At 34.3% G+C, this 12,393-nt stretch overlaps 1 protein-coding gene across 1 annotated transcript in view; it reads left to right on the top strand.

Moving 5' to 3' along the window:
• The window catches only part of LOC142342766 (uncharacterized), a 51,589-nt gene that overhangs the window by 25,967 nt on the left and 13,229 nt on the right, over nucleotides 1–12,393 (top strand). Inside the window, exons 3-7 of the mRNA XM_075394311.1 lie at nucleotides 4,783–4,981; nucleotides 5,415–5,686; nucleotides 6,089–6,194; nucleotides 6,478–6,768; nucleotides 11,161–11,310. Of these exons, the coding sequence (XP_075250426.1) occupies nucleotides 4,783–4,981; nucleotides 5,415–5,686; nucleotides 6,089–6,194; nucleotides 6,478–6,768; nucleotides 11,161–11,310 (1,018 nt within the window). The remainder of the gene's footprint in view (nucleotides 1–4,782; nucleotides 4,982–5,414; nucleotides 5,687–6,088; nucleotides 6,195–6,477; nucleotides 6,769–11,160; nucleotides 11,311–12,393) is intronic.

The raw sequence follows: 12,393 nt of genomic DNA, 5'->3' as shown, positions 1-12,393 counted from the left end.
CCATCTTCTGAGGCACTTGAGTTGGCAAGTCGAGAACGTAGGGCCATTGTTCACCACTTCGGCTGCAATGTTCGAGTCAGCCAACGGACTGTTGATTGCGCCTTTAACAGGAACAGTGAACCACTGTCAATTAATGGTATGCCGTTTCCTTCGAGCAAAACTTGTGTCAAAAATGGAAGTTGAAGACGATTCTTTGTCATCGATGATAAAAGGTATTAGGGAACCGACGAAATTCGACGAAAGTTTCTCGTTTACTGAAGGACAAGAAACCCAAAATTTCAAGAGTATATTTCCAGAAGCTCAACTTTTCTGCCGTATCTATTATACCCATTTTCTAGGTTCTGTTTCTTACGGGCGTGGATCTAATGCTGACAATTTCATTGCAGCAGTGTTTGATGATAACATCTTCGTTGGCGAAATCCTTTTCTTTTACAGGAATCAAACAACTGGTTGCGTTGTTCGGAAATTTGAAATAGTAAAAAAAATTAAGCTTGTTGAAACTGATATCAAATTAGAGGTTCCTTTTGGATTTATTGTTGGTAAGGACATCGAAAACATTGAAATCCCATTGAATGCCATTAAGTGCAAATTGTTTCGATTTTTGTTTCAAGACTCTGTATTTTTGATTTCTATGCTCAAACATTATGAGCATAATTGAATGAACTTTTTGGCAATCGAACTTAATTAGTGCTTAAACACCCCCACATTTTTTAATTTTGTTAGTTTGGTTAATTCTCATTGTAAGCTTTTTTTTTGCTAATTGATCATTTGTTTTGAATTTTAACGGAATAATGCTAGCACTGCAGGTTCTTTTCATCAACGCTATATGCTCAGGGCCATTAATTTGAGAGCTAAGGGTTTTTTGCCTCCTTGCATTTTTATAATAAAGTTTTAATTTTATTTCAACATATTCAGATTGATTAGATTTGAGTGCTAAGGGGGTTTGTTGCCTCCTTGCACTTTGATAATAAAGGTTTAAATTGATTTCAACATATTCAGATTGATTAGATTTGAGTGCTAAGGGGGTTTGTTGCCTCCCTGCACTTTTATGATAAAGGTTTAAATTTATTTCAACATATTCAGATTGATTAGATTTGAGAGCCAAGGGGGTTTGTTGCCTCCTTGCACTTTGATAATAAAGGTTTAAATTGATTTCAACATATTCAGATTGATTAGATTTGAGTGCTAAGGGGGTTTGTTGCCTCCTTGCACTTTTATAATAAAGGTTTAAATTTATTTCAACATATTCAGATTGATTAGATTTGAGTGCTAAGGGGGTTTGTTGCCTCCTTGCACTTTAATAATAATGGTTTAAATTTATTTCAACATATTCAGATTGAATAGATTTGAGTGCTAAGGGGGTTTGTTGCCTCCTTGCACTTTTATAAAAGGTTTAAGTATATGCTGACTTATTCAGGTTGATTAGATATAAGTGCTAAGGGGGTTTGTTGCCTCCTTGCACTTTTATAATAAAGGTTTAAATTTATTTCAACATATTCAGATTGATTAGATTTGAGTGCTAAGGGGGTTTGTTGCCTCCTTGCACTTTTTTAATAAAGGTTTAAATTTATTTCAACATATTCAGACTGATTAGATATGAGTGCTAAGGAGATTTATTGCCTCCTTGCACTTTTATAAAAGGTTTAAGTATTTGCTGACTTATGTTGATTAGATTTGAGTGCTAAGGGGGTTTGTTGCCTTCTTGTACTTTTATAATAAAGGTTTAAATTTATTTCAACATATTCAGATTGATTAGATTTGAGTGCTAAGGGGGTTTGTTGCCTCCTTGCACTTTAATAAAAGGTTCCGTGTGTGTGTGTGCGTGTGTGTGTGTGTGTGTATGTATGTATGTATGTATGTATGTATGTATGTATGTATGTATGTATGTATGTATGTATGTATGTATGTATGTATGTATGTATGTATGTATGTATGTATGTATGTATGTATGTATGTATGTATGTATGTATGTATGTATGTATGTATGTATGTATGTATGTATGTATGTATGTATGTATGTATGTATGTATGTATGTATGTATGTATGTATGTATGTATGTATGTATGTATGTATGTATGTATGTATGTATGTATGTATGTATGTATGTATGTATGTATGTATGTATGTATGTATGTATGTATGTATGTATGTATGTATGTATGTATGTATGTATGTATGAATGTATGTATGTATGTATGTATGTATGTATGTATGTATGTATGTATTTATGTGTGTATGTATGTATGTATGTATGTATGTATGTATGTATGTATGTATGTATGTATGTATGTATGTATGTATGTATGTATGTATGTATGTATGTATGTATGTATGTATGTATGTATGTATGTATGTATGTATGTATGTATGTATGTATGTATGTATGTATGTATGTATGTATGTATGTATGTATGTATGTATGTATGTATGTATGTATGTATGTATGTATGTATGTATGTATGTATGTATGTATGTATGTATGTATGTATGTATGTATGTATGTATGTATGTATGTATGTATGTATGTATGTATGTATGTATGTATGTATGTATGTATGTATGTATGTATGTATGTATGTATGTATGTATGTATGTATGTATGTATGTATGTATGTATGTATGTATGTATGTATGTATGTATGTATGTATGTATGTATGTATGTATGTATGTATGTATGTATGTATGTATGTATGTATGTATGTATGTATGTATGTATGTATGTATGTATGTATGTATGTATGTATGTATGTATGTATGTATGTATGTATGTATGTATGTATGTATGTATGTATGTATGTATGTATGTATGTATGTATGTATGTATGTATGTATGTATGTATGTATGTATGTATGTATGTATGTATGTATGTATGTATGTATGTATGTATGTATGTATGTATGTATGTATGTATGTATGTATGTATGTATGTATGTATGTATGTAAATATATGTGTGTGTGTATATGTGTATGTATGTGTATTTTCGAAAGAAGGTTTTGCGAAAAGAAGGATTTGCGAAAATTTTTTTCCTTGATTTTTTTTTTGTTTTGACCCCAAAAACCTAAAACCATAGTTCATTTGGTCTTAAAAAACTAACACTTTCATGTTTTGGGTCAAAAACGAAAAAAAATCAATTCTGATGTCTTTATTTTCAAATACGATGCTCATATGTTTCTTTGATGTGTTCCCGTTTTCTTTGATTTTTTTTGACCCCAAAAACCTTAAACCATTGTTCATTTGGTCTTAAAAAACTAACACTTTCATGTTTTGGGTCAAAAATGAAAAAAAAATTAATTCTGATGTCTTTATTTTCAAATACGATGCTCATATGTTTCTTATATTTTATCGGTGTTTTTGTATTTTTTTGGTCGCTTGCGGCCAATTGTATGTTGACGGACCCTGATTTTTCAATGAGATTTTAGACTACGGAAGTTTAACGGAAAAACGTTCAAAGTCGCCTCTGATCAGACCCAATTGCGTTCGAAGTCGCGTCTGATCAGACCCAATTGCGTTCGAAGTCGCGTCTGATCAGACCCAATTGCGTTCGAAGTCGTCTCTGATCAGACCCAACTGCGCTCGAAGTCGCCTCTGATCAGACCCAAGTGCGCTCGAAGAGGTTATGATCAGACCCAAGTGCGCTCGAAGAGGTTATGATCAGACCCAAGTGCGCTCGAAGAGGTTTATGATCAGACCCAATTGCGCTCGAATCCGCCTCTGATCAGACCCAATTGCGCTCGAAGTTGCCTCTGATCAGACCCAAGTGCGCTCGAATCCGCCTATGATCAGACTTTCCAGACCAAAATGACCTCTGATCAGACCATCTCCAGACTATGATCAGACCGTAGTGCGCTCGAAACTCGGAAAAGACCCTGTAATTTCGGTCTGGGATCACACGGGTGTGCGCTCGACTGGGTCTGATCAGAAGTCAATTTGGGTCTGGACCTCAACCTGGGAAACGCGTTTTGGATTTACCGTATATTTTTCTATTATAATTAAAAACTCAGAAGTTCCTGTACCGAACTCCAAGGATAAATCAGTACTGGCCCAGTCTAAATCCAATTGAAAATCGGTACTGATTCAGACACTGATTCATGTCACTTTTTTTGCGTGTCAGATTTTGGTCAAGTCATGTGATTTTACAATTGCCAGACTTAAGTCAACTTGTAAGAGCCAAAAAGACTCTCTGTCCGGAGGTCGACCCCCAGATCTCTAGACTCGATGAGAAATGCGAGAATTTCAAAACCAACTGTGAAGTAATTTCTGAATTTCTCTGAATCAGAGCAAAATTCAGGGAAAGTATTCTGCATTCTTCTGAATCAGAAGGTAATTCAGAATGAATCACTGAATTAGCTCTTAATCAGGCAAATTCAGAGCAAAATTTGACCTTAATTAGACTCTGTCTCAGTACTGAATTCGGCTGAGAGTTAGGCACGGGTAACTACATGAGTTTTCAGCAGATTTTCAGATCGGTTTGAGCACCCAGGTTAAGTTTCAGACCAAAAGTCCAGATCTTCTGACCAGACCAACCCAGACAAAGGTGACCTCTGATCAGACTATTGTGCGCTCGAGTTTCACTCCAGGTCAGACTAATATGCGCCTATGATCAGACTGAAGTGCTCTCGCAGACTTTCTCCGGACCATATTATTTGAACGCACCTTGCGAAGGTGTCAGATGTCTCGTCGGTCTAGACAGCTTGACGTGGGCAGGTGTACTAGTAAGAGATAATGGAACTGAAGAATGCAGATAGTGATTTTCTATCAGTTTTTTCTGATGATTTTAGGGTGATTGAGAGTTACTTGGAGGGCAAATGCGGTCTTGACGCATTGAGAGAGCTCACTTCCAGGGCAGAGTCAGTGAGTCAATTGTCTACAGAGTCGCACAAATTGGAAGGAGAAGTAGCCAAGAGTCAGAGTACTCTGGACAATTTGGAAGAGTTGATATCTAAATGCGAGGATCAAGCAGCTCAGTTAGACAATCAGGTGAAAATCGTAACTGGCATGATCAACCATTTGTCATTTCGCAAAATGGAGACACTAGGTGGCATTGACCGCGTTTTGTAATTTGCTAATCTTAGAAAACAAAAACTATTTTTCTCATGAAGCTTGAAAAATATTGGTTTAATAAAGTATTCAAACTACCTATATTCAGAACCATTTTCATAACATTACTTTTCACTGAGATAGAAAATTTCATTATACAAAAAATTGCAAATCCAGTCTAGTAAATTGAGCGTTTTTTAAACGTAGGAAAAACGATCAAGAACGCTCATTCAAAAGCAAAAAGAGATCAAAAACGATCATCAATGATCAAAAACGACCCTGCAATTAATTAGAAAGTTTGTCTACTCGTTTTCTTCGGATAAACAGTCTATTTAACAACTATTTGCTAGTATATTAAATGTTGTAACTTTAGATAAAAGTCAAGTTGCAAACACTAGAAGACAACGAGGCAAAATGGCAACTGTACCAGAAACAAGGGAGAGAGTTCAGCTTCGAAATTGAAAAGGCAGCCTCTGACTTGGAAGAGACAAGCTCTACTGTTGATGTTCTCAAGAAAGAGACCAAATTGATGACAGCTGAAAAAGTGCAACTGAAGAGTGAAATTGGTGATTTAGAGAAGAACTTGAAAGTTAAGCAGCAGGAATATGAAGAACTGCAGAAAATGTGTGGAGATGCATGTGAGCTGTAAGTATGAAAACTATAAACATAAAGCCTTAGATTTTTAAAGTTTCTTTGTTATTAAATATCTGATCTAATTGGTCATGGAAATTTTATTAACACGGAAACAAATGTTTTTGGCCAAATCTAACGCGGATTCCGCCTCTCCAAAGCGTTTTTACGATTGTCCATGCATCGTCGAAAAAAACTATTTTGGCGCTATTTTTTGCAGTAACTGTAAATTTGATCGAGCATTGCGACCTGCAAACCATTCAGGCAAACAAAACCGGTTTCCTATAGTGGAAATAAACTAACCATTTATCTTCAAAACAACAATCCCTTGGTATGTCTCTCGTTAGCCAGATTCAAAATAGTTCTCGTAGCGCTGGATTCTTTTTTCTGGTCTTAGTATTATGAATTTTTTTCTAGACTGAAAAAGGCGAGAGTGGAGGAAGAGGATCTGCATAGAGATCTAGGAGAATGTGATGATCTTCTGCAGAAACGAGAGACTGAACTGCAGGAACTGGAAGATCAGGTACTGCATCGAACGTCCTATCAATTAATGCTAAATTACTCATAGTTACATTCATGAAAATTATTATTGCACAAACTGATGGAAAAACGCGCGGTCAGATGTATCAGCAATATTGAAAACAAAAAGCTGCACTTTTTGTTTAAAAAAATCGATGACCACACCCAATATGTTATAGAATTATATGAAAGTGAGATAGGAGAATAGAGGGGGAGGGAGGCAGAGTGATTCGGGGAGGTGCTGAGGGTATATTAAAAGACATAATTTGAATTTCTAACTGATTCAGACAGTTCTTCTTCAATCCGAACACGACATTGCAAAGACAACCTTTCTTAAACAAGCCAAAAACCTCGAAGTGGTCACACGTGAACTAGAGAGCGCCAGATCAGATTTAAAAACCTCGAAGTCATCATTGGACGCAATAAACAAAGAATGGGAGGAAAAATGCGGCAAGTTAGAAACGACAGTGGCCGACTTGGAAAAGCGAAAATTGGAGTGTGAACATTTTTTGGGGACTGTTGATGAGAAGTATCAAAAACTTTGTTCACAAGCAGAGGCCGAAGCCGAAAAAATTAAGGTACGTTAACTTGGTTAAGGTTACAACTATAGTTATACTTTTATCATGTTTTAATTTACAACAATTTACACTTTTAACAAAAAATGTATGTAAAACTATAAGCTTAAGTCAATATGTCTAATTTTGTCGAATATTTGTCTTTCAATGGAGAAAAAAGTTACAGATTTTAATAGTTTTCTGTAAGAAATGACGGAATAAATCCTTTAATTGACCAATCAGAACACAGCTCGATCGGAACTATCTTTCAGGATTCTTGCAAGATATCCTTTCGTCCTGCAAGATAAAATTCCATTATGGAAGATCTTGCAAGACTGCCTTCCATATTGCCAAATTTTGTATTCTTACAAGATAAGCTTTTGTCTCTCAAAATCCTTTAAGATAAAGTTTTTGTTAACAAGTCCTGCAAGATCTGGAGGATAACCTTCTGGTCTTGACTAGGGCTGCGTTAGCATCATTCCGAGTAATTTAAAAAAGAAAGAACACTGTATTATTTCTTTGATTTGCAAATTTTAAAGTTGAAAATATTCAGAGATAGACAGTGTAAATATATAGTAAAAAGGCGGCTCGTTAATGTGTGGTCGCACATGATCTTCCAACCCGATCTCATCTACATTTTTGCCTTAATTGTCAACCAAATGAAGAAATAACACAAATAGATGTTTTAGTTTAAAACAATCGTTACACAATCCATCTACTAATTGAAGTACATAATGCCATGCCTTATTACAGCGTCAATGAGATCTGACCTTAAAGAGACTACGAGACAAAAAAAACAACCAAACAAACAAAGCAAAAACGAAAATTTCACGTCAAAAACTGAATATCTAACTTTAAAAGCACATAGTAACAACGTCAAAATGCAGTCAGATAAAACCTTAACTACTCAAACTTAATTTATACACCGGATGGAAAGTTTTATTAATGAGACTAAGTTACAATTCAACAAAGAGAACGATCAATGAGGCGAAATTCAAAAATTAATCAACATTTTTTAAACCAAAAAAATTCAAACGTCTTAAAAATCACTTTAACTTAATAATCCACGATAAATTACTAAGAAGTTACTACAAAACCAAATGGCCTTGTCTTTGCGTAGTTTAAGACTTAGAAACGAACGAAAGAAAAACTTAAAAAAATTAGAAGCGATTTGCGAAAACGCAAACTATTGCTACCATTAAAATCATTATCCATTATCTGAATATTATGTATTTTTAATTCAATTCTTATTTCTACAAATTCAGCTGCAGGAATTATACTGAGAGATCAAATAAGTTTATTTGGGCCACATTTGTAAACCATTGGGATCTGTTACTACGCGATTGTTCTGAAAGAAGAGAAAAAGAAGCGCAAAAAATGACCACTCAAAAAACGTTTATAAAAACGCATGTTGTCCAACATACAAAGCATAATTGACAAATAATATCAGTAGATATGTTTTTTTCGGAATACAAGAAATTTGATGTCACCACCTGATACAATTTGACCAATAAAACAACAAAAACTGAAAATGTTTGAAAATGTATATCCTAAACATTAAGACAAAGCTATAAACTGACTAACTGATTCGGGTAACATCATTTTTTCAATCCTCATTTAGAAGCTTAGGAGATTAGTCAGCAATTTGGGCCAACTATAGAACAAAAACAGGCAAAAACAGCAATTTCAAGAAAAAAAATTGAGCGAGAAAAGTGTCGAAGGCATTATAAAATTAACTTTTCACTAAAAACTTTTTAATCTTCAATTAATTTTTTAACAGCAATGGGATTCCTTGTTTTTATCAATAAAGATTCAAAATATCAAATATGAACAAATACATTAGAACTATGAAACTTTTAACAAAACTCGTAATATCAACGCCAAAAATTTCAATAGCTTTCAACGGAATCCTTTAAATACGCCTCCATGTGACAACAAGTTTGTTTGCCAATCAAATTTGGTCAATAGGATCTTACAACAAGTTATTGAAGATGAAAACAAGAACAAAGAGAGGCAACAACCAAAAATTCATTAGAAATGTGCCATAAGAAAATGTCGAAGCAATTTAAATCATAAGTTCTTCTCTGAAAAGTTTATAACTGATCCGATGAACGTCTTCCCTAAACCAATGGGAACCATCAGTATTAGGATAATGTGATAAAATTTCAAAAGGATCCAAAAATAAGAAAAAGTAACCGAAAGTTTGAAAAAATATGAAAACTAGTGGCATTGAAGTTTTAAAACTAATAGGTGGAAGATGAAAACGCTAACCAGATTAAATTTGTTGCACTACAAAATAAAAATGGATCTTGCAAGTACTAAGACTGACTAACAGTCCACAAAAAAAGTTTAGGATCGGTTAATGTTCAAAAAAAATTTCGAAAAACTTTTTTTCCAAACCTAACAGCCATTAAGTACAAAAGTTTTTAACGGAGGCCAATAACTACGCTCAGAAAAAAAGATGGCAGGAAAAAGATTTTTGTCATGCATAGATAATCAGTAGGAGATCACAATAAGTCTTAAGAATATGAAAACAACAACAAAAACAGGCGAAAGCCAAAATTCAGTAGAAAAGCAAGCCAATGGGATTAGAATAATTTTTTGATAATGTGTATAAAATTTGGATAATCTGATGAGACTTCAAAAGTAACCAATAATACGAAATTATCCAGAATTTTTTTTTACTTTTGAAATCTTGTGTTATTGAAGTCATATAATCAATGGTTAGAAGACAAAACCGCCAACAAAATTTACCTTAACTTCAGTTGAAAGCAAGTGGGTTCTGTCAATACTGAGATTGACTAACAGTTCACAAAAATTTAAAGATTGGTTAATGTTCAGAAAAATTTTTGAAAAATTATTTTTAAATAATTAACAGCCATTAAACTCAATAAATTTCAACAAAAGTCAATAAATACGTTCGAATATGCTTCAATAGGAGTAATGGGATGTTCTATATGCATAGGTGATCAATAAGACATCACAAAAAGTCTTATGACTATGAAAGCAACAACAAAATCAGGCAAAAACCAAAAATTCACTAGAGAAGTGCGAGAAGAAAAGGTCGAAGCCATTTGAAACCATAGGCTTTTCTGTGAAAAAACTATCTGTGATCCGCTGAACGTCTTCTTTGAGCCAATAGGAGCTCTCAATTTTAGGATAATGTTATAAGATTTTAAAAGTAACCAATAAAACGGAAATATTCAAAAACATTTTTCAAACTTTTCAAAATCTTGTGTCATTGAAGTCATATTACTAAAAGCTAGAAGATAAAATCGCCAACTAGATCAAATTTGTTTAGAGTAGGACGGATGGAGGTGTTTTCATCACAGAGAATGACATACAGTTCACGATAATAAGTTTATGATTGGTTAATGTTCGAAAAGATTTTCAAAAATTTATTTTTAAATTCTTAAAGTCATTACAGCCATTAGCTGTCCACTCAAAGTACTAGATATGCTCACTTAAATCCAATTACAGAACATATTGCACTGTTAGTCAACGATTTCATGCCAAAGGACTTCAAAGAAATTAGTAAAACCTCAAAAAGAAATACAAAATTTCATTTAAAATCACGAAAACTCAGAGTCGAATTTAAAAAAAAACATGAGCAGTACCTTGAAAACGATTTTTTTGTTGGGCTCCATTTGACTGTAAAGGAAGTTTGTCATTAACGGAACGTCGGTCGATATGAAAAGTGACTGGTCTCTAGGTGATCTAAAAAAAACAAAAAAAAGTAGAAAAGTTTTATAAAAAAGAGCTCTCAGATATATTTCGAATTTTTATGATATTGAAGCTCCCTATGAGACCAGAACTATTATTTTTTATCGCCTTTAGCCTATTAGGAACACGAAATTGGTTCATTTTTCGGCAAGATATTTAAGTTTCAAATACTATTTTTATAGAAAATATCTTAATTTGAAGAAAAATCACACTAAAAGTGATCAAATGTCCCGTGTTCACACAAAACTTCAATCCTCGATAACTCCTCGAAAAATAACGAATATCAAAAAAATCTTTTGAATTTTGAATTCTACGCTGGACCAGCTTTTTAATGATACCACTCTTATTTCTCTGTGATGAATATATCGATCGGCCAAAATTGACTGAACAAAAAAAACCATTTGAGTATATAGTTCCTCCCCCCCACAAGTGGGGTCGGAACAATGAAAATTTATTCAAGAAAACACTGTGACGAGCGAAGTCAGCAAATTTATACACGGAGGATTATTTTGCGACTTAACTTTTTTAATCTATGATTCGTACTGAGAGATATCAAATGGTTATGAAGTACGAGCACAATGCGGACTAATATCTGCGTCCGTTTTAAAAAGAAAGATGCTCACCTTAACAATTCAAAAAAGTTAGAGAAAAAGAGCAACTGATCTTAAATTATGACTTCTTTTGTTATTTCAGAAGCTGGTCAATGAGCGAGAGGGAGCGGAGACAAGGAGGAGTTATTTAGTGGAACTGATGGAGTTAGAGGAAACACAGTTGCAGGGACTCAAAACTCAACATGATGAAAGAGTCAATCAACTGCAGGACGTACAGTCTACTTTGAACAACGTACGCATCCAGGTCAAGGTTTTGATGTGTCCGCTTCTGAGACGCAGACCCCTTTTGAACACACACAAGTGGTATGGTGCATTACAACATAGACAGGCGGGGATTTTTTAACGAGCAACATAAACGCTCCAGTTCTTATTGTTGAGCCAATTTCTGCCCTTTGTGCGCACCAACTGAGCAACCTAGACGAGCCACGTTGTGCCCCAGAAACAAGCAAAAATTTTTGTCATGGGCGAGCTGAAGTCTGCGCCATACACTGTTTTGAACTTTTTTGCGCCGTAAACCTCAACCACACAATACCGTGTCATGAAACAAATAGTACAGTGCAATATATGAATCAATTCGAGTGTCTAAGTTTCTTAAATTCTTCCCTTGAGCTTGTTGCTTAGTGTTGAAGGTCAAATTCAAGACCAGGGACCAAGACTCATCACCAAAGCAAAAAACAAAGCAAATTTAATATACAGCACATGCGGAAAGGTAAAGCACACAACTTTTTGATTCAGAGGGCTTATCGAGAAACATTCAACAAAAATGCAGAACTAAAATTTATTCTTTACGGTAACTTTTTTTTGAACCATAGCCAACTTTAGCGTAACACGCGTTAGTATAATCACTTTGACCCGCCTAGACCCAATAATAAAAAAATAAAACGAGCTAAAAAATTAGTCGAAAATTTTGATTTTCCGACCTACACTTTTCTTAATCACATGAAGGCTCCCAGTTTTTGAACGAGCCAAAATCATTATTATGAACGATTTTGATATGTTGTGGTATTTTCATACGAAAAAGAGGTCTGTATCGGTAATTTCATAAATCATAATGAACGAGGACATCAACCTGTGTTCTCGAAATTCAGCAAATTTGTAGTACTAAATTGATTCTAAGAAATTCGTGTTAAAAAATCAGGGTTATCATTGCATTTTCTATTGAAATCGGAAACCCCAGCATTTTTGAATTACGACTAGGGATATCCCGGGTGTGAATCAATTGCGGGATCTTGATTATTTCGTCGTTAAGAACATTTTTGACTAAAATAACGAACAGGACTGTCTGTGCTTCCACGCTCCTTGAGTGAGAGATCAA

The sequence above is a fragment of the Convolutriloba macropyga genome, chromosome 7 (assembly GCF_964194025.1).
Source record: "Convolutriloba macropyga chromosome 7, txConMacr16.3, whole genome shotgun sequence".
Taxonomy (NCBI): domain Eukaryota; kingdom Metazoa; phylum Xenacoelomorpha; order Acoela; family Convolutidae; genus Convolutriloba; species Convolutriloba macropyga.
This window is presented reverse-complemented; position numbering and strand designations above follow the sequence as displayed.